The 22,694-nt window shown below is 39.1% G+C and overlaps 1 protein-coding gene across 1 annotated transcript; it reads right to left on the bottom strand.

Annotated features, from left to right (window-relative positions):
• Positions 1 to 672: 672 nt before the first annotated feature.
• Positions 673 to 21,941, bottom strand: pkd1l1 (polycystin 1 like 1, transient receptor potential channel interacting). The gene is made up of 53 exons (XM_023950375.1): positions 21,696 to 21,941; positions 20,842 to 20,990; positions 20,380 to 20,529; positions 20,039 to 20,280; positions 18,337 to 18,481; positions 17,589 to 17,757; positions 17,256 to 17,495; positions 17,016 to 17,148; positions 16,731 to 16,934; positions 16,406 to 16,587; positions 15,578 to 15,781; positions 15,335 to 15,498; positions 15,041 to 15,262; positions 14,779 to 14,958; positions 13,894 to 13,962; positions 13,631 to 13,810; positions 13,469 to 13,546; positions 13,232 to 13,374; positions 12,935 to 13,055; positions 12,705 to 12,840; positions 12,278 to 12,470; positions 12,144 to 12,200; positions 11,215 to 11,559; positions 10,851 to 11,120; positions 10,510 to 10,623; positions 10,155 to 10,303; positions 9,945 to 10,045; positions 9,588 to 9,786; positions 9,394 to 9,477; positions 9,035 to 9,242; positions 8,636 to 8,742; positions 8,462 to 8,561; positions 8,227 to 8,355; positions 7,981 to 8,154; positions 7,760 to 7,907; positions 7,641 to 7,681; positions 7,179 to 7,561; positions 6,993 to 7,077; positions 6,726 to 6,890; positions 6,537 to 6,655; positions 6,346 to 6,456; positions 6,171 to 6,279; positions 5,367 to 5,435; positions 4,794 to 4,879; positions 4,441 to 4,675; positions 4,250 to 4,354; positions 3,902 to 4,039; positions 3,172 to 3,300; positions 2,855 to 3,049; positions 2,600 to 2,737; positions 1,203 to 1,370; positions 1,052 to 1,113; positions 673 to 965 (listed from the first exon to the last, which is right to left on the bottom strand). Exons 1-53 carry the CDS (start codon positions 21,863 to 21,865, stop codon positions 734 to 736), a joined length of 8,229 nt encoding a protein of 2,742 aa, XP_023806143.1. The 5' UTR covers positions 21,866 to 21,941; the 3' UTR covers positions 673 to 733.
• Between the last annotated feature and the right edge of the window lie 753 nt (positions 21,942 to 22,694).

The raw sequence follows: 22,694 nt of genomic DNA, 5'->3' as shown, positions 1-22,694 counted from the left end.
TTATACAGTGTAGTTTTGCATTCACTAATACTTGATGGGAAAAAGTAGTTGAAGGTAGGCTGAGGTCTGAAATGAGCAACAGGATGGTTTAATGCCAAGTAAGACAACCTCTGATGCAATATTTGCTTTAAAGATCCACTCAGATAATCATTGTGGTTTTTTTTTACACGTTACAGTGGTGAGATGTGTTGCAGGTGTGACAGAACACTTCAAGTTAAGCCCCTTCTTGTTTGCTGTGGTGATGGACAGACTGACAGATGAGATTAAATGCCGTAAATGGTAAATGGCGTGTACTTGTATAGCGCTTTTCTACCTACAAGGCCCAAGGTGTTTTACAGTCACAGACCCATTCACCCAGTCACACACACACATGCACACACTGGTGGCGGCCCTGCTGCTGAACACAGGTGCCCGCCAACCACCAGAGGCAAGGTGGGGTTCAGTGTCTTGCCCAAGGATGCATCGACTCATGGGTGTGCAAGGCGGAAATCGAAAACTGCAATCTTAGGATCATGGGTCGACTGCCCTACCGCTGCACCACGATCGCCCAGAGGGTTAGGTAAGTTTACCGGAACATTATTTTCATGTAAGAATACAGCAATTGGGTTTATTAAAACTTTTTATTAAATAAGACTTTACGTCACTTTATGAACAATCTCACAGGTCTTTACACTTTTTAAATTCTTTATTTGAACTTATTTCTGTCAAAAGACAACACCCAGAGATTTCAGTGTTAATTTTTGGTTCCCTGCTCATGATGGACCAGAGCCTCCACCACCACCACATGAGAATAAGTAGCTCCACCAAGTCCATTGCTACTCTTTTTTTCAGTCCAGTGTTCATCCATGCTCTCCCTATAATCTGCCGTCCAAAGCGTTTCAGGGAGTCTTGATTCTTTGCATCCCACACTGCATCTGCCTTCCTGATGTTTGACCTCTTCTTCTTCCTGTAGTTCAAGCAGGGACCTGATGGTGTGTGACACAAATTACATTTAGACTAAAATTACCATCCGTACATCTTTCTTAGAGTAAAAGTTTTGTATATACTTTACCTATCATGGGGAAAAGTCAGCGCAGCCTCTCCTTGACCAACACTCAGCGACCTCACCAAGTCCTGATACAGTTGGGACATTATAAATGGTTGATTGGACATTTTAAAGATGTTTGCAAGCTGTGCATAGTTGACACATATATTTCACTTACCTGTAAGCGTTCTTTACAGAGTTCTGTTGTGGATGAGGCGTCTGGACTGTCTTTATCTGTGTAAGTGTGGAGTTTGGGGGGAAGAGTGTGGTGCAGGCTGTTGGAGAGGGCATTGAGTTTGAACAGTAGTTCATCTACTAAACTCTCACACTCTTCAAGAAAATAGGTCTGAAACAGAAAGAGAAAAAGTGAAGCAAGAACCCATAGAAATGGTGAAGCTTGTGATGCTATGTTCACACCGCCCACAGCAGTGCGCGTTTAAGCAACCACTTTTAACAAAAAGACGATGTAAAAGCAAATATATGCACCTTTACATAAGTGCATTTAGCACATTCAAGCGTGAGCTTGTTGATGATGATGCAAAAAAGTAACATCTTTGCACATGGTTTAGCAATTGAAAGAAATTATGAGAAAAAAATTGAACTTAAAGCAAGCATAAAGTAATTTGACCAATAACACAAAGATTTTAGGCCTGCAAACATACTTAATTTTTGTCATTTCAACAAGATGTTGCCTCAAATAAAATAACTGTATTTCTTTTTACTGCATTTTAAAAACTAAAGGACAGATTTTAAATACTGATATTGTCAGGATTCAAGCTTCTGTCTCCCCTCACGACCACCAGAGGGAGTCATCTCCTGAGTATGGAATTGGTTCTCATCTTCACTACATCTCCCATCAGCCACTGCACACTGTTCCCAGAGCTTCCATCAGCTGTTCTGTATTTAGTAATCACCACCAATGTATTTAATCAGGCACCGAGCTTTGCCTGGTGGGAAGTCTTGTTGTGCACTTGCTTACAGGCTGACTGTTACAGCTGCGTTTATACCGTTTGTGTATTTTGAGCTTTATCTGTTTTGGCCTTGCCCTGCCTTGCTTGCTGATTCTCTCATCAGCTCCTTGACCATCCTCTCAAGCCCTGTATGTGTTTGTCCATAAACACAGTTGCATATGGATCCAAATGCCTCCACCTCTTTGTCACAAATATGGATGTCCATATTAAAAAAATCCTTTGTACTTTTTCAAATCATTAAAGTCTCTCCAATATTTTTAACAAAAATGGCAAACAAAACAATGGACTAACAAATCAATGATGCAAGCACTCCCTTCTGAAGAAATAGTTTTTAAATGTATTTCCACTTGGATCTTCCTCCTTTTTTTTCTATTTAAAATGAGTGATTTTATGTTTTTGCTGATGTCTTGTTACAGTGAAGAACCTTGAGTTATAAATTAGAAGTATCACCTTTTGTGTGATAGACCCTAAAAAATGGCAAACTTGAACAGTAAAAACAGACTTTATGGTAACGCTGCTGCACTGGAGTTCTCATGTTCTTTTACTTCGCCGTTAACAGAGCCAGTGGGTGTAAAACAACTCCAGAGGTCAGTTTTTTCCTCACCTTCTGTGTGTGACAATCAGGTATTTGTGTCTTCATTCCAGTGAACTTCTGACTGATACAGCCCAATACTTCCCTGATAGTCGGGTCGTTCTTGGTGCTGGGAGACCTTTTTGCCTTTCTGATCATCACAGCAAAAACCTGAAAGACAGATATGTTGCAGTCAAAACATAATCATCCACATTCCTAATGATTTCAAAAACCTTTACGCAACTTTGACAACAAATGTTTGAACATTAAAAATATACAAATGCCTACCATTGTTGTCAGCATTGCAGAAGATGCATAAAGAAGCCCAAAGTAATAAAAATCCCTCCACAAAGATATGAGGTCCCTGGATTTTCGGAGACTCCAGAAGTGCCAAAGCACAGTTTGAATGGAATGAAAGGTCCTTTCTATGTAGAGCAGCCTCCCCATGCAGGAGAATATCGATAGAAGGAGCAGGCCTGAAATCTAGCAGCAGAAAAGGAGCAGATCCTTTAACTCTCAAAGGTGTTTTTGTCATGATTGTGAACAGACTTGACACAAAATGATGAAGGTGTGAACATGAGGCTATTTGGACTGAAGATGTTTACCGCTGGCCATAAAAGGCTGGAGAGTGATAAAAGAGGCATGGAGGGAGCTAAGATCCGGTTCAACCTGACGACAGTTACACACTTCACTGCCAGAAGGAAAAGGATGATGCCACGTAGAGTACGAGAAAACTGCAGAAATTACACAAACAATTATTTACATCATAGAAAAAATATTACATTTGTTGATCTTTTGATCTATTTCAAAAGTGTTCTCATTGGTCTTAAAATTATAATACATTATGACGGTTTGTTTTCTAGGATATAGTTCCTGCAGAGCAGTCTGCCCTCATTTCCTGTCATCCCTTTGTTTACGATGCTTACAGCTCCTCACACCACCAACCTAAAATTACTGGTGCAACAAAAATGGTGAGCAATATTGGAGCTATCTAGCCGTGTAGTTTTGAGCCAGATGCCAGCCCAGACGAGGAAAACAAAGACGTCTAGTCGTCTACAAGTGGATGCATGGGAATGGAGCGAAGCAGGGAGCTTTTGGTTTGCCGTTGTAAGTCCTACGTCATATCCACAAGCTTTTTTGTCTGTTCCTGACACAATTTGAATAAAGAAATACTCAGAAGTGCAATTTTGAGTTTCATTTTCTTTATATATGTCCTCTATCATGAACAAATTGCTACAAGATCATATAAAAAATATAAAAAAACACAATTTTTGTCAAAGTGGGTCTTTAAATAATTAATATCCCTTTCGTAAAAAAATAGCATTAACTTCTCACTTGTTCCGAGTTGGCAAGGGTGCTCACATCAACATGTTCTCTGTGGTTTCTACGTAGCTGCTCTGCAACTTCCATCACCATAGTGGGATGATAGACGTAATGGACGTAATACACCAGACTCACAATCACCAGGCTGACCTGGAAAAGAGAGAAAGTGGGAAAGGTCTGTCATAGCTGAGCCTCAACCTTTGGATTTTTGTCTCTGTGTGCTTTAGCTGACAGGTATGTTAGCTTAACGGTGACAGGTTGGTTCACCCTTTCAGACAGGTCAGTGTGAACTTGTTTGCTTTGCTGTGAGGCCTTCACGTCCAGCTTGTGAGTGGGTATTTTTAAACATGACAGACTCACTTCCACGCTGATGGAGGTTGTCTTCCAGTATCCCATCAATCCGTGCTGGGCTGCAGTGGACGTTTGGTGGTAGAGGTTTACGAGAGACAAGAGGAGGAACAGGAGCTGATGGTGAGGCAGAGACAAAGACATTTTTGTTTTATTTTTAAGTGTTTCGTTTGTCATACACACTTTTTTTCATGTGCATTTACCTGCCAGACCATGACAGTATAGTCCAGCATAGAAGGAGAGTGGTACAACCTCACTGACTGAACTGTAGCAGAAGACTGAAGCAAACCAGTGGAGCTTTGCTCACTAAGCAGAGTCACACTCGAAAACAAGTTTGGTGCAGGGCTGTATAAGGAAAACTGGACCTTCAAGGCCACCGTCTGCTCAGACAACCAGCCGCTCAAATGCAAGAGCCTCAGTTTTGATGCACCCTCAGACCTGCAGAGGAGAAACAACTTATGACGATAAATCAGATATCACAGAAACATATTTTATAAGAAACATTCAGACAAACAATCACACTGATTTTGTATCCAGGTTTGTGCATTTCTTTTACCTTGTGTAGCCTAAGCCAACTGTGACCTCCTGTTTGGAGGAGGAACCAGTGTGATAACGCGGCCTTGGAGGCGTTACCATGGAAACCTGTGATTCATAAAATGTAAGCATAAGATTATTAAACACTATGTACCCTGGATGGAATGAGACATTCTGACTCAAACACACACAGCACAAAGGCAAAGAGTTAGGACTATGTTCACTCAGAACAGCAACTTCTCTTTAACAATTCATGACATCGTTTGCAGCTATTGAACTTTCTCTTTAAACTTCTTAAATTTAGCCGCATAACGTTTTCTGATCTTTCTGCCTGTGTTCTAGGAATGGATTTTTCCAGTTTGCCAGATCTGGTAGACCTAAAACTATCCTAAAGTAAGAAACATTTCTAGAGGCAGCGCCCTCTACAGCAAGAACATTTTATAAAACACATGATCTCATGTGCTTCAAACAAATTAAAAACAAAACAAAAAGAAACACACACACAGATGAGATTAAAAACTTTCAAACCACTTATGATTTAGTTTTTTTACGCTGTCAGATGAGTTTGCAGAAAGGTTTTTACTTTCTAATGTACCTGACTGTGAAATGTCCCGCACACCTCCGTCTTCTGTACAAGTGGAGCTCCAATTGAAATGAATGACATCTGGGTGACATCAAAGTGGTCACATTAGAAAAGAAGCTTTTGTCAGCCTTCATATTCAGTTATTATTAATAAAAAAATTGGGATTTTTAATCCATAAAGAGATTATTTTTTGAAACAAGCACACCTCATGCCAGGACACAACAACAAATTCATTATTTACATTTATTTAGATGAAATCTTATAAAACAAAACCCAAAACAATTTTTAAATGACTGTATCATTAGAGGAGTTTTGGTCTAGTTTTCTTGAAAAGTCTTTATATATTTCAGAGAAATTGTATTTTGATGATATGTTCACTTATGCACAATTAATACCAAATATTCTTAAATCCTTTTAAAGAGAAAATGTTCAATAAAAAAAGTTGGTCAACAGTATTATTAAAGTAGCTATCATAAACAATTTCCTTCAACTTCTAATTAATTACCTTTTTTAATAATTTATTCTTCTAGGTGATTTTTAATTTTTTTTAAATAATAAGCAGCAACATTTTTCATTTCTCTTAGATCATTTGTGACACATCAGAAATGTTTGAACCATGGACCTGCCCAAAAATGTTGCTTTTATAGACTTTCAGATATTAATACTTTCTAATAACTAAAATATAGGTATATATGAATTAACAAAAAGTTAAATTTTAATATTTTTCATGTAAAAAATATTTTGTCCCTGTTTTTGATGTTGTCGTCCACCTGAAAGACAAAACAAAACTCCTCACAGCTCTTTCTTAGTGCTCACCTGTGGATTTTCTGATTCATTGTAGTACAGTGAACTGAGAAGACTTGTCTGTGCCCACTTCCACCAGTCTTCATACTTTTTTATGGACATGAAGTCGTCCCCGTGAGCCCTGCAGAAAGTTGCTTGAACTGTGTTAGCAGAGGTTGATGCTGATACAGCGATATGACAGAATTACCTTATGAAGTGTCTTCTAAATGCTGCATTTAGCGGGTAATGTTCATCAACTGGGCTGCCATAAGTGATGCACACCATCAGGAAAAACATGGAGCCACAGAGACACAAATCCCTGCCGGACAAAGCAGACTAAATCCTCATTACATGTTTAAGGCGTACATATTTGGACCAAGCAAACACCAAAAGGCAAACCTCAGCATTTTATGAATGACAGCCTGTTTTTTTCTCTTTGTACGAGTCTTCCTCAGCTCTGCTCGGGTTGGTGGGTGAACACGGCGCAGGTACCGAGCTCGCTGTCGAGCCTCAAGGATCTGCAAATCAGAGAATGATGATTTCAGGGGGAAAAATATGTATACTGTATATTGCAAGTTTGATTACCACCTTTTCTGCATTTGGTGCTCTTGTTCGGGTAAAAGCAGATGGTCGAAGCTGGTCTGGGTCCTGGTGTTTTAAATCTTCTAAATGAGAATTCATTTTATTGAAAAAACAGTGAAAGTCTTGACTTCTCTTGAACCTCCATGAAACTACTGCTGCCAGTACAAGTATCTGGAAAAATGAAGAAGGTAGTAAAATAGACTGCAGATTAAAGAATACATCAATTGTGGAATATATGCTTTGGGGGAAAAAAGAAGAAATGTAATTTTTCACCGTTGCAGGATGGATGACAAAAAAGCAAAATGTGAGTGAGACAAAAAGAGAATGTATCCAATGGAGAATCTTGCCACTGTTGAGTCTGATGTAAAAAACAAACAAGCAAAACAACATTTAAAGTGTCACAAAAGCACAATAAAAAGGGTGTAATTCAGTTTTTCAATGCTCAGTTAATGATACTACCTGGTTCCCAGCACAGCAGAGAGGATCAGGCAGGACAGACAAAAAAGCAGGCATAATGTCCAGGCGACGCAGTGATACAGCAGGGATGCTAGTCTGTATCTTCGCTTCACTCGAACACACTGACCCTCAATCTTTGTAGCTTTCAGAGCTCCACAAAACTCACTGCTCTGAGGTGACAGCTCACTATCATTTCCCTTTGATTTTTTAAGGAAGAGGCTCCTTCTTCTAGAAACCTGCAACACTTCTTGAAACAACAGCTCATGGATGCTCTCGAATGACACACTGTCCTTCCTCCTCTTATTCCTTTGCGGCGTGACTGCTTCCTTATCGTCTGCGTCCTTATTTTCTAAATTTGTGGTAGATACTGACAAGAAGTCTGTGTCCTAAAGGGAAAAACGAAAGAACAGTGATCATGCAAAGTGAAGAAACTGTGTTAAAAATGTAACAAATGTTAAATATAACCTGGTATTTTGTCTTTCCAGATGGTCTTTTAGAAAAAACATCTGTAAAAAGACGATAACATTTGAAGCATTCTGCATTAACTACAGCACGTGGGAACTATGAGTGGAATCAAACCTTACTGTCATAATTCTCAAGTGTCATTCTGCCACTTTTAACTCGAAACAGGAAGGATATCACCATCGCTACAGGTAACACAGCCACCACACTTACAAGTCCTGTTGCTATAGAAACAGATGTCACATCGATGACACCCAAGTCAAAGGGTAGCTGTGAAGAAAGGAGGATGTGAATTTACAGAACTCTAGAACCTTTCCGCTTCTTATCACTTCTTCCAACATACCTGATCATCTCTTTGATGTGTGATGATTATGTTGACACATGCGTACCCCAAGAATAGCAGCAGACACACACAGAGTCTCTGAGCACGAGTGAACAGATGAGGACTAGGACAAGTGTACACCGACATCCAGATGTGGTAATCAGGCATGTATTCAAACAGCTTAAGAAACAACATCTGTTAGAGAAATGATGGAGACTTAACAAAACAGATTTAAAGAATAATCACGTGTGTTATTGAAAATTAAACCTTAGAGAAGGTCAGCCCATGGGTCGAAACACGTAACATCCTTTCCACCTGGCCGTCTCCTTTATTTACAGCCAGCCAGCACTGACTGATGAACTGCCAAGAGCGTCCCTCCATGTGTCCTGGCATCAGCTGGATCACAGTGGGAAAGCAAAATCACCTTGTATTTGAGATTACTTCATGTAACAGGAAAAAGAGATAATTTAAGCTCCAACAAGTAGGCATCAAACCAGACTACCTCAGAAACCTGCACTTGTTTCAGGTACCACTCAGGAGAAGGTCCAGAATTGTTGTGCCAGATGTGAACCCCCTGAACAGAACCTAGACTATCTGCTACACTGTAGAGGAAAGAGGATAACAAAATCACATCACTGCATAACAGTGCAGAGTTTGTTGTTTTAGAGGATTTTACCTCAGGATAAAGGTGTTTTGAGAGTTCCTTCTGAACAGAGTGCATCCTGGGACGTGCAGTTCCTTAGTTTGAGAGCATCCATCTTCACCATGCAGCACTACATAAACCTGATAAACAGATGGATAACCGTTCAACACAATGCTTTTTCAAAATAGCTGGATAATTAAAAAAAAAAAGTTATTTAAAAAAAGTTATTTTAGCCCTAAACTACCTCACGTGTTGTTGAACTGCTTGCTTAAAAAGTAAATAATGTTAATGGGATAAGCTGACTCTGACATTTACTAATGTGAAACTTTCCTTTGGTGATTGAATTTGGAATCATGGAGATAAACTCTTTTTTTTTTTTTTTTTTGCTTGACATCCTGAAACGTGCTGTGCAACCTCGACGCAAACCCTTACTCTCGCACTCATGCGTGCAGCAGAGCACAGACCGGTGTGGACGGTGACGGCATAGAAATGTTGGTCGGTTGCAGAGTTGTCAGGAAGGAAGTGGGCTCTGTTATTCTCCTCGGACGTGGCGTCCGTTTTTTTGCACCACACCAGGACAGGGATGTTAAGGCTGACACACAGCAGCAACACAAACACCACTGTCAGATCTCTTGATACACTAATGTGAGACAGAGACAAGGACAGGAAGAGGACATTGAACAAAATGATTACATTCTTATCTTTTATGACCAAAACATTTTAAAAATGTTATCAATAAAATCATAGATGGAGTGCAGTAAAGTTTTACAGCCTCACGGAGACGTTATTACCTCAAGAACTGGTCCAGATCAGCTCTGAAGTGGCTGCTCTGGATCTGCTGCTGCAGCACTTTCAGTGGTTTTAAATGATGACAGCTGGATGAAAAAAAATAAAATAAAATAAATAATCCGAATTTTATCATTTGACAGAAATTAGTCAAGTTTTAATAGACGCCATTGCAGCGCCTCAATTACTTCTGCTTTACCTGCAATTGACTGCAGAGGTTTTGTCATTTGTTTGTGCCCTGCAGCCGTTCTGAGTCCAGGACCCCTGCTGGTCCTCCCAGGACAAACACAGACTGCTCTCCACTGTGAGGCTGTAGCTTATCTGCTCAGCCAAATGCCGTCTTGTGGGTGTTTTCCCAAAATTAGCATCGAGCAAGGCTAAATGTCCAACACCAGCAGCTAAAAATTAATGCAATTTGGATAAAAATAAAGACAAGCAAGAAAGAACCGGTGTCTTTGTCACACAAATACTTTCTGCGCGTGTTCTAAACGACAGACAAGTTCCATTGTGTTTATTTAGTTTAAAGTAAAAAGCAGAAACTTTTAAAGTATCTCACCACTGAGGTAGGATGGTGGCAAGGTTAGGAGGATTGTGTTGTTTCTCCAGTTTAAAAGTCTGTGTAAATGATGCATGCTGGGAGTCGGTCGTTCAAACATCCTGACACAAAAGACATGTTTTCAGTTGTTTTCTTTTCTTCACTCACTAATGTGGTTGATATGTCTTTAATGAAGGTAAAGATTTGTCTGTCTGGGGTTCTAGCAAGTACCTGAAGAGAATCTTGACAGGAAAGGCCATGTGAGGTGGAGCTGTGAAGACGACTGTCACCTGGACTGCCTGCTGCAAGTGCTCCTGGGTAATGCTGAAGTTGTGGTAGTTTATTTGGCTGCGCAGGAGGGTGTACTCAGACATAGAGCTCTTTAAATCAGAAATGTGACGGCATGATTTTTGTCATTTGGGCTTGAAGTGTACAGGAAGAGCTTAAACAGCAGAGTTATAACTTTTAAAGACAAGATCATTGAACACGACCGAAAATATAAATCACAGTAAAAGAGAAAAATTGCTCTAAATCCAGCTTTTGCTCAAGCACTTTTAGTTTCCGATAGATAAGAACAAAGCCGTACCGTCTTTTGAGGATGACGAAGCTCAACAGTAATTGGTTGAAGAAAGGAGTGAACTGGAATTTTCCTCCTAGTTTTGCAGCTGTACAAACTCAGATCAGCCACAGGTCCTTTCAGCTGGAAAACATTGAAATGAAAGTAAATCGAAAGCTGCAGAGATTTTAGGCTCACGGGGACTGGGTTGCTTTAGCTTGAGCTGATGCCTTTTTTTGGCCTGAAACAATGCATTTAAGGTCTATAATCAGCTGGTAAAACATTTGCCTTAGCTGATAAATAAAATCCAATCAGTATTGAAAAGGGGAATAAATGATAGAAAGAATAAAAAGGTCTTTAATAGCTCCCACCTGTATAGGATAGCGTCCCCATTCATAAGGGTTGTGGAGAAGTTCCATCCCAATCCTTTGGACACATGATGGCTGCTCTCTTTGTGAAAACCCTCTTTTAGCTGAGATGCCGTCATGAAGAAGCAGCATCTTAATCAAAGATGCAGGTAAGAAGAAAGTGATCAAACCACAGTTGATGGCTGTGGAGGTCTTGTTCAGGAATCCAGCACACAAAGTGATCAGGTCAGACTGAACTTGGAGTTCTTTGGTCTTTTGGAGGTCAAAGTTTCTCTGATGTCAAAAAGAACATGAGTCATAAGATCATAACAAAACAAACAAGGACATAAAGTTTGTAAACGCTCATTAAACGGATGTTTGCTCTCACCAACATCAAGTCTGAGGTAGTCTGCAGAAGGTCATTTACAAGCCGCATCATTAGCCTTTTCGGAACAGGTTCTGATTGCTTGTTGTACGTTGTCTCAGACAAATCTGTTATACAGTGATCAGCATCATCCACAAAAGCATTTCTGCTTTTACCCGTAACTAGATGTGACTCGAGGGGTTGAGGAGAGTCGGCACTGTCAGATGTTTCAGGCGAGCTGGTGACGACCTGAAGGCTGGATGAGAGCAGGCTGACCAGAGCGCTGAGTATGCTCCGGTTTGACTCAGAAAACTGCACGGATAGGGCACCAACATGCGCTGTGACCCACCTAGCACTCTGAACTGTCACCTGCAGATAAACAAAGTTTGACCATTTATTCCTGCACTGCAAAAACACAAAATCTCCACAAGTATTTTTGTCTAGTTTCTTGTTATCTTACTGCACTTGATATAAGACAAAACTAATTTACCAGTAACTCTTCTTTAAAGTGATCTTGAAAACATGTTATTTCAAATAATATCTCTAATAGAACTAGTTTTTGACTCATAATTTTATATATTTTTGACAACTTTAAGTTGTAATTGTTTAATTGGTCTAATAATAAGGAAACAGTAGTTGAACTGTTTGACCTCCCCCTTGTTTTTTGAGGACAAATAATTAGCATGTATGTAAATGTACTTACTTTGAAGATATCTTTTTGAGCAATACACTCTTATTTTAGAACATAAATTTTCTAATGAGCAAAATTCCTAAACATCAGCATTTATAGGAAATTTCTAGATTAAATTTGTCCTCAAAAGACAGGACATCACAATTTATTATTCTTATTCTAATTCCACTGGCAGACTAGTTTTTTAAACTTGTTTTGAGTACGACTTTTTTTTTGGTGCAGCAGTTTTACCATGAGGGGGCAAAGTAAAAATCTCTCATACCTGACTTGTGACACGTAGCAGTTCGTTCAGGATGAAGATGCCGTCTGCTGGTGAAGCCTGAAATGAAAGAGAATGCTAAAACATTCTGCAAATGTGTCATTCTTGGAGGTTTGTATGAATCAGCGTGTGCACACCTGTGCACTGTATTCTAGTTTGCACACAATGCAAATGAGCACATTGCGCAGGTGCTTTAGAGCATGCGTGTTAGCCTGAGAGTCCAGGCTGAGGCGGTTCAGGATGGTGCTGAGGAGACTTATGTAGTTATAAATCTCTGCAATGTTTCCGAGCTGGACCAGAACCGACACGTTCCTCAGACCTGAGTCTGATCTGGAAGACATGTGGATTAGTACAACATATCAGATCGATCTTTATATAATCCAAAGCAAAAGAACATCCTTCAATAACTGTTGTCACTTTTAGCAAATATAATACAGAAAACAGGTTACCTGCTTTGAAATCAAATCTGGGATCAACATGCATACATTTCAGAGCTGGCAGTTCAGAGGCTGGCATTGACCTTTAAAAATGCAAACAATATGAGTTTTCTATAAAGTGTCTCACATCATTAAATCAGGCTCATGATGAGAATAGGAAGAGGAGGCATTTCTGACGAAGCTCGGCTCGACTCGGACTGTGACGGGACAAAGCTTTTTCGCTGATCCGTACATGCTGCTTCGGATTTCAGTATAAATAATCACTGTAAAGACAACAAATTTGGAAAATTGGTTAGTTTGATCAATTAGGTTTAAAAAATTGATCGTACTTAACGTAAATGAGTGACTTGTGTTTACCTTTGTAGTCATCAGTGGGGTCACCTGAGGGGAGGCTAAAGTAATAGAGGAAGTCTCTTCCTTGGTAGAGGATTCTGGGCATCCTGCCCCCTACGCTGAAGCTGTATGTGTAAATAAGGTCCTTTTTCAAGCACAAAACACAAAAACAACAACTTCATCCTCTTTCTCTCCCAACAACAAAATAATGTGATGTGACAGAAGGAAACATTAGGTTCTTCTTCAAGTCGACTTATTGTCGGGAAAAGGCCCTCGTCACAGTAATTAAAATATAGATTGTTTTTGAACAAAGTGGTGTACCTCCCTGCCAGAGGTGCAGAAGATGCTGAAGTGTGTGTATAACTCGATTCCTCTGACAGGCTGCACCTGACACGCCACGCCTTTAGGAACCGGCTTGACTTTTAAGAACAGCTGAGTTTGGCCATAAAAACGCCTCTGAGACTCTTAAACAAAGAATATCACAAACTCAGGTGTAGAAATATTTTTTCTAAATTTCTGACATATCCAAAGATATTCCAGATATCCCGTTATGCATACTTGCAGTGAGCTCCAGCATGTATGTGCTGCTCGGCTTCAAGCTGAAGGACCGAAAACTCAGAAAACATGAGGAAATTCCTGCATAAATGGAGCAAAAAAGACAGAACAGTGTCGGAATCCATATTTTTAAAAGACTGCAGGGTACATCCCTAAATTTCATACCTGTGTAAGTGTAAGACTCAAAGAGGCTTTTGTCCACTGAGTCTCTGTGCAGGTCAAGCAAACCGGGTTTCTGAAGCCGCACAGAAGGTCTGGGATCCACCAGATTGCTTCCCTCACCTTTGTTTGACGATGAATGAGAAAAGGAGTCACTGTCTGAGGGAAAGCTCTCCATGTCTGTTTCTGGGGGGGAAAAAACACCAGTTTTAAGCGTCTAATTTATAATAAACATAAAACAAACAGTAAAACAGATATGAGTGTTCTACCTTTGGGTCTCCCGGCTGATATTCCTGGATCCCCTTCTTCAGGACGTGGAAATGGAACACGAGAATCCCCTTTATATGAATGAATGAATAAATTAAGCTTTATTTATATAGCACCCTTTAGGAGTACCAAAGTGCTTCAAAATAAAAGGAAGACAGAGGAAAGTTTGAAATTAGGCAAATTAAGAACAACATTAAAAACGGCATAAAATTACAAAAAGCAGTCAGCAATAAAATACATAAAAAATAAATAAGAATGCAATAAAACAAACAACGAAAATAAAAATGCCACAGAGCATTTTTGGCCTTTTAAAAGAGTTTTTAATTGATGCTTGAAGCTGTCAAAGTCAGACATCATGTGCAGTTCTGTCATAACTGAGGGGCAGCAATGGAAAAAGCACGGTCACCCCAGTGTTTCTGTTGTGACGTGGCCACATCCAGCAAATATTGATTAGCGGGCCTTAACACTCTAGAATGGCTGCGGACAGACAGTAAAGGTTATATCTGAACTCTAAAATAAACAGGGAGCCAGTGAAGTGAACTGAAAAGCGGATTGAAATTCAGTTCAATCCCATAAACATTCAGTCATGTCAAACATCTATTTTAGACAAAACTAACACTAAATATAAAAGACACTAAAAGACTATAATCTGTTTATTTTTATAAATAAGATAGATTAAACTTTCTCTTAAGTGGTCAATCAAACAGTTGAAACTTTACTTTGAAAATGCTTTCAGCAATAAAAAGTTTTTGTCTGGACTTGCAGTACTTTCTGTTTATTGGGTTTCAAATATTGACACGAGCTAACAAATGGTTACGTCGGGTCACAGCGTGTAACCAAAAAAACCTTTTGAGTCAGATTAAATTATTTCTAAAAATGTTTCACACCTCGCTGACCTCTCAGGTCCTCACTTTCCAGATAAGGAAAGGTAAACTCCCACTCAGCAGAGGATTCAGGGTCACTCTGGAATTCACTGAACATGTCCCTCTGACCAGGAAAGTTTGAAAACTGGCTGCTGCCACGATCAACCCCAGGAGGACCATTGAAGGACTCAGAGCCAGAAAAACCTGTCAAAACATGCAGTTTTGCTGCAGTTGGAGATAAATTCTCACATTTGTATTTTTCAATTATTCTGCAATGGCAACACACCAACTGTGACTGATGAAACTGGGCTGTCAGTCAACTCAGAATTCCTGTTTTTGGATTTGTAGATTCTTGAGGGGCTGGAGGAAGCTAAGGAATCCTCAGTAAACCGTGTCCAGTCTGCATTGAAGTGATGGGATGGGGACATTTCAGGAGCAGGAGTGGGTGTAGATGCATTTTCCAGGACAGCGGAGGGGGCATTTAGATCCACTGTGTAGCAAAATGGAACTGGAACAGAAAACATTTGAAATCAGGAAACACAGGGTCTCTGATTAAACAGACGTGACTCTGCTTACTTACTCTCTGCAACAGGCTTGGAGGATGCATTAACCCGGAACAAACTCCAGGAGTACTGGATGAATTCTGCAGAAACGTTGCAGTCCTCACACTCTGCTCTGACAGAGAAAGACTGATCCCAGCTCACCTGATCCCCCTGACACTCGGGACAGTGAACGAATAATTTTCTGCTTTGCCAAAAATGTTCAAACTCATTAGTTTTCAAGACTCTCAATTATTTTCACCTTCATTTTTAATGTTCCGTACCCCGCCAGGTGTGATGTCAGGGTGAGGAAGATCTCTGATGAAGCTGAGCGCTCTCCACTGTGAACCGTCAGTGTGAACTTGAACTGGTCAAAGTTAGACTTCAAGAGGCTTGTGGGAAATTTAAGGACAGGATATGAAGTGGGAATGCTTTGACTGAAGCAGGAACTGGAGATGGTACTGACTGGCTGACACGTCCAACTGTATCTAAAAAGCAAGAAGAGATGATGACAACCCCCCATCACCAAAACTCTTCACCTTAAAAAGAGACCATTTTTGAGAAATACCCTAAAACTTTGTGATCAACTTTTTGCAAAGTATATTTAAAGATCCTTTTTTAAGTTTGACAGAATAATATTCTTAAAACATCTACAGTATATCTAATTTACTTTTGTAACTTGGTGGACTTGTTGTCTTAAATTTCTTTAAATGCACACAAGATAGAAAAGAACCAATGACTACACTGCAAAAAACTGAATCTTAAGAAAGTGAAAAGATGTTTTAAGATTTTTTTTGTTTTGCAGGAAAAATAATCTTATCAAGAAAGTTTTTTAATACCAAAATAGTCCAAAAAAACTTGTATTAGTGATTTCTTTTTCAATAGGAACTCTAATTTTCTCACCCCATTGAGATTTTTTCCACATTTAATGAACATTTTATCAATATTTAGAATTCTTACATCTGTAAATGGTTTTTGCAGTGTAAGAACCTTAAAAATAAACGTTTTTATTCTGGCAGCAGCTCTGTTTGTGATCACGAACCAAGACATGCTTAGCTTTGCCTGTAAACCACATGAATGTAGGTCTTTTATTCATTGTTGGGGATCATCACCTGAGTGGGTTTAAAGGGAAGTCAGGATCATAAGACGCCTGTCCATCCAGAGTGACCTCATTGCTGCTCTTTGTGTTAACGTAGATGTTGGTGCCCCCCTGGATGACAACCACAACCGAGTTCGGCACCACCTGAAGCCTCACCGAGTAGTTGCTGTACACCACACTGCCAACAATCTGCACCTGTGAAGGGCCTGGGTGTCACATGACTGCCCACTTTAACTCCAGAAATGCATGACAAAAACACATTTAACTGAAGGAATTCTTTGTTTACTTCTCCGTCCATCTGTGCAGAACTTCAGATTGAATTTCCATTTTTGACTCACCCTGGCTATGGCCTTGTAGATGCCATAAGGGAGGGTATAGCTCTGCAACACCAGGCTCTGTCTGTGTGTGTTTGTGAGAGGCAAGGGGAAGGTCAACCCTGCAGAGTCATATACGGTCCAGGAGTAGTGAAGCTCTCTTGACACATTGCAGTTCAGTTCACTTTCAAACGTCACACCCAGAAAGACCACCTCATTTCGCCTCACCTAGAGGGATAGAGGTTAAGTTGATTTCTGCTCAGAAAGCTGTTATTGGTAACTGAAAATGACCAAAGGTTAAGTTAGTGCCTGTATGTTGGGCGGGCCCAGGTTTTTGACAGGTGGAGGCTGACAAGGTCGGTCCACAACAAAGAGGTAGCTACTTAGAGAAGCTGAGCTAACCAAGTTGGATGCGATCACCATCACTCTGAACTCTCCCGTGCTGCACAGAGAACACATTTACTTATTATTTTACCAAAGAAGGAGCAGGAACAGGGATACAACAGCTCCAAAATGTATCAAAACACCTCAAAAGGTTTTCAATATTACCGGGTAAAGACATGCTGCTCTGTGCTCAGCCCAGTCCTGACGGTTCCGTCTCCAAAGTTCCACAGAAAGGTGAGGTTAGTTCCCACGTTGACTCTGCAGCTCACTGTGACTGTGTGGTTCTGCAAAACTGAAGGCTCGTGAACCAGCCTGTTGAGCTTCACTGCTCTCTGGACCACCAGCGATAACACATGCGACCTGACAGACATCTGACCCCAGGATGCAACCACAACCAACTTATATCTGCCAAAACAGAAAGGAGTCAGGGAACAGATTTTGACTATTGCCACAATGATTACAATGGAGCTCCTTTGATGCTTGGAGGTGTTTTCATACATCCCAGGGTTGGTGTATCTTTTGGTGATGGTCCTTGAGTTGGCTCTGGCTGATGTGAAGTCGCCAAAGTCCCACAGGAACTCTACAGGATCCAAAATATCCACCACAGCCAGGAGGGGGATATCTGTATTTGTGGAATATGCTTGCTTCTCTGCATGAATTCTTACAGCTATAGGAGATGAAAAGAAAAATCAATGAATGTTAGCAAAGATAAAATAAAACCGTGCAGACTGATAGGAAAAAATGATGCCCTTTTTCTAAATCACTATAAAACTCACCTGACCAATGACAAAGACTGCAAAAACGGAATCTTAAGAAAGAAGGAGACTCTTGTTTTGCTTATTTTCCATCTTATAATCTTATCAAGAAAGTTTTTCCATAACAAAATAATCCTATAAGAAAACATGTCTAAGTGACTGAAATATTTTTCTTCTGGTAAAATCATTTTTCTTAATTCGGTGGCAGATTTTCTTTATCATAATTTTAAGAAAATCTGCCAATGGGGTCAGAATTTTTGACTGTTTCTAAGGGGGCTATTTTTGCACCTCCAGATATGCATGAATCACACAGAACATATAATATCTCAGAGAGAACACGGGAAAGAGGGACTGAGGAAGAAGAGCAGATGAGTAGATGCAAGCTCCAAGGTGACAGTGTCCTGCAGATGTGGATGTGTGTGCTGCAGCTGAAGGGAGCTGACATGCCAGCAGGTGTTTCGGCAGTGTGTAGTGTAGTTTTGTGATGTTACCATAATCGCAGAGCTTCACGGTGCTGCTAGGGTCTTCATGAACCTCCTGGCTGTGGTTGTATTGTGCTTCCAACATGAGCAGGACGACCAGTAGATGCCATCTGAAGCATTCTTCAAAAGACATCTGGTAGACCCTTCCCCTGACCTGCAGGACCGCAGCCACGACCACAAACAAATATCAGCTTTTAGGAGAAGTCTCTTCATTGTTTTCGTCAGAAAACACAATGCCCAAATCTCTCTCTCTCTCTCTCTCTCTCTCTCTCTCTCTCTCTCTCTCTCTCTCTCTCTCTCTCTCTCTCTCTCTCTCTCTCTCTCTATATATATATATATATATATATATATATCAAAGAAAGTGTTTTTATTTTTAGATATTTGATTTTTCTATTAGTTTGCTATTCAAATTATGCACGTCTTTAATTTCTGTCGTTGTGTTGTGTATCTATTAGCTGTGCTGATTTTCTAATGTTGCATCACCAATAAAAAACATGAAATTAGTCACTTTAAAAATATATAATCTCTTTTTTATAATGTGTTTTTTTGGACAGATTTACCCTTAGATTGGGGGTAGATTGAAAACAATTAACAGGTAAAATAATCCACATACCTCAACCATGTAACCTGTTTTGCTTAAAAAAAACTGTTTACCTAATAACAGTTGTATGAAGCAACTAGAGAAGGTCACTTCATTTAAATTCAATTTAAGACGTTTTTGCAATTCAAAATCATCTTTAGATAAACAATTTAAAACATTAGCAAACAATTAAGAAAAAAAAATTCTGAAAACATTTTTTCTGTTCAAAAAAACATATTACAAAAGTACAGTATAAGTCTTAAAAAAAATTTTAATCAAACAACTTTAGAGTTGTACTTTTCTCGGGACACAAAAATACATCATACCAATTATAACATTTTTATGAAATCACAAACATGTTCGTTGAAATGCTGTTTCGCTCGTAATGATTGTAAATCCATAATGTTATTTTTATTTTCTTAAAAATTCCAAAAAATAAAAAGGTTCTGTAATTTGGGAAATTTGTATGACTTTTGGAGCCATTTATGACTGGTATGTCCCAGTACTTAAAGTCAGTACAAAGCAGAAAATAAATTCATTTTTTAGCCATAGAATTATTTTTAATTCAATACTAATTTGGCCCCTTTGCTGCTATTCATAAACAACTTATTTGAGATGGTCAAATGTGATTTTTGTGAAACATGTCCCTAAAAAAACTTGTTACATTTTTTATTTTTAATGTTTGTAAATAATTTTCCATTAAGAAGTGTGGAACTCTGATTTAATAAATTTTATTTGCAGCAAACTTTAGTTTTAGACCTCACGATAGGGAAAATTCAATTTGCAATAAAAAAAAGTTTTATTTTTCAATATTTCTTGCGAAACATAAGAAACTCAGCAATCTCTTCTTACAGTTGCTAGTTTTGTTGGGAAACTTTTGAAGAAAGCTTGCACTAAAGCTAATAAGTAACAAAAAAATCATATTTTCAAATAAAAGTTCTATGTTCTCATCATGAAAACATTATTATTTTTATCAAACGCCAAAAAAGCTTATATTTTAGTGTTTCCTCGAAAAGGAATAAATATCAGTAAATTAATTTTCTCATTTTGTGATTAATTTCACATTTTTTTATTTCATTTATTTTTTATTTTGTAAGATAACTCCTCCTGAAATTGCTTAATCAGACTCACCAGAGAGTCCTTTAAACTGTTGGAGCTGTAAAGGCAGGGAGTCTCTGTTCTGTTTAAGGTTTTGTCTTTGTCCCGGGGGGTAAGGCAGCAGATGTAGTCTTTTACCAGAACATCACTCACAGAGACATGCAGTGCAGAGCACTGCTCCTCAACAAGCTCACTGTCGGAGCCAAAACGTGTGCAGGAGGTGCAGCAGGGGACCTCCAAAGAGATCCCTAAGTGGAGGCCAGAGGCAGGAACATCTGGAGAGAAAGTCAAAGGAAGAAAGAAATTAAAGCGTTCTTGTTGTTTAACTGTTTCCTGATCAATCCACTGAATTCCTTTTCTTCTTAAGAACATACTGTTTTTATGCTTTTCAGATGTGTTCCAGATCCAGTCAGAGCACGCTGTGAGCAAACCACCATGTGACACATTGACTTGAAGGGAACTTTGACCTCTGGGGGTCATCACAGTAATACGGAGGAGGTCCTCCTCCTCCAAGCCTTCATTCTCTGGACATTGGAACATATTTGTAATGATTTTGTAAATTTATCATTTGTTTGATAAGATTTGAAATTTTTTGTATTTATATTGTATTTATTAATTGGTAAAATACAGTTAAAATCATAACATTTACCAATTTAGATTTTAATTTTAATATGTTCTTAATAGTTTTGGAGGCCAGCTTTTATTTTATGAAAACAAATGAAAAGTTTTTTATAGATAATTTTTTCTGTGGGTTTTATTCATTTTTTTCTCAAATCTCCTCAGCTTTTAGATGCAATTTTTTTAAATTAAATTTAAAAAAAATTGTAGCAGCTGACCTGAGAGCAGGTGGCAATGAACTGCCAAGTTTCCAGGAACCTTTCTGACACAAGTCCTCCCAGCTTGCCTCCTTCCTGGAGAGGCTGATGCTCTTATGCTGCACTGAAATGGCTCTTCACTTCTGTAGAGTGCCTCCATTCCTTCCTGTCTATAGGAGAAAAAAGAAATCAGAAAAAGAAAAGAACCTCTCACAAACTGCATTTTTAAAACTGCATCAAGATGGAACAGATGAGGCCAGGAACACAGCAGTCTGTCTCACCTTTGTCTTTCACTTCCTGTTTTCACATCTTTTGTCTCTTTGCTGGAAGTACTGTTGAAACTCACCAGACCATGCACCTGGTTGCCACAGCAACAGCAGGTCTTTGAAGGGAGAATAGAAACCTGGTGCCTGCACTAACAATTATTTGTATACTGTATATGTTTCCATCTTTTTGGTTCCTCGTGGTGGGACAGAAGCAGAAATGGGCATGTGCTGTTGAATGAATGGAGTCAAAACCAGAAAAAAATTGCTTTTTGATTTGGTGGAATTAATGTGTTAGAATTTTTCAATTAACTTTTGTTCATCAATATATTTTTATTTTTGTAAAAAATAGAAAAGGTAAAACTTTGCAATTGGCAAATAATAAAAATATATTAAAAAAATACGTGCTGTTTGACAGAAAACAATTTCAACTTTGCAATAGAGATACTTTGTAAAAATAAAACTTGTTTCTGGTTGGTGGCTTTAATACAATCCTATTTTAATTTCACAAAATGTAACTCATAAAACATGATATATTCCGGCTTTCCTTTTATAATTGTGTTGTTTTCCAAATAAAAATCCAAAATTAAGCGGAACGGCGCTCGAACTCACCCCTCATCCATGCAAGGTGACAGGTCACAGCCGCCGATGGATGCAAAAAGCTGCAGAGAGCTGGCGTTGATCCACCCGACGAAGAACCCCGAACCCTCCAGACTTGAGGATGAGACAGAGCAGAGATGAAGATGCAGAAAGGCGAGCGAGAAGATCCACAGACAGAACATGTCCGCTGATGAGCGCAGAGGCCGCGCCGGAGCGGAGGGAGCAGACGCGCGAGGACGCACGGGCGGAGGAGAGCCTGGGAATGCCGTGCGCACGCGGGCTGTGGCGGAAGGCGCACTGAGGGACCACTGTATGCAAACGATGAAATAGTGAGAAAGAGGAGGAGGAGGAGAGTGCTTTATAAGGTCTCTTGACTTAAACAGATCTTATTTTATGACATGCAAAAGAAAACTGAAAACAAGAAAAACAGTATTTTGAATATAAGTGGAGCTTTAGTTAGAGTTGATCAAATTCGTCAATTTGATCATAAAAGAATGAATTCTGTCTGTCATCTTCACATTTTAAAAACATATAGTGGTCTGGTATCTTTGTAAATCAGAAGTTTAAAAGCAAATTTTGAGATTTAAGAGTGTGGTTTAAGAGTGTGATTTAAGAGTGTGGTCTATATATATATATATATATATATATATATATATATATATATATATATATATATATATATATATATATATATATATATATATATATATATATATATATATAATAAGGCTAAATATAAGGATGAGCTGCAATAGAAGAGGAAAAGAAGCTCTCCGCTTGTTCTTGTGCATCTGCTTCCTCAGGTAAACTGACCTTTGGTCTTCCCACGCACCAACGACCGTCAAGCACAACCACGAGCTTTCATCATGTTGTGCCCCTCAACTCCCATTAATATCCCGACAGGATGAGTTAAGGAAAAAATAAACACAACATAATTTTCCCTGGATATTCAAAAAAGTCATCATGATTAGGATTAATTAGCTATTTCAACACTCAGTCAATCTGAAATCC

This window comes from Oryzias latipes, chromosome 20, assembly GCF_002234675.1.
Source record: "Oryzias latipes chromosome 20, ASM223467v1".
Lineage (NCBI taxonomy): Eukaryota > Metazoa > Chordata > Actinopteri > Beloniformes > Adrianichthyidae > Oryzias > Oryzias latipes.
Note: the sequence above shows the minus strand (reverse complement) of the source record. Positions and strands in the feature narration are given on the sequence as shown.

Excerpts from the sequence above, each read along its gene's own strand:
- pkd1l1 (XM_023950375.1), bottom strand. The coding sequence starts at position 21,865 with ATGTTCTGTCTGTGGATCTTCTCGCTCGCCTTTCTGCATCTTCATCTC. Across the intron at positions 17,496-17,588 it reads AGATACACCAACCCTGGGAT|ATATAAGTTGGTTGTGGTTG; the intron begins GTATGAAAACAC and ends CTGTTTTGGCAG. Across the intron at positions 8,562-8,635 it reads CAAAACACCTTTATCCTGAG|TGTAGCAGATAGTCTAGGTT; the intron begins GTAAAATCCTCT and ends TTTCCTCTACAG.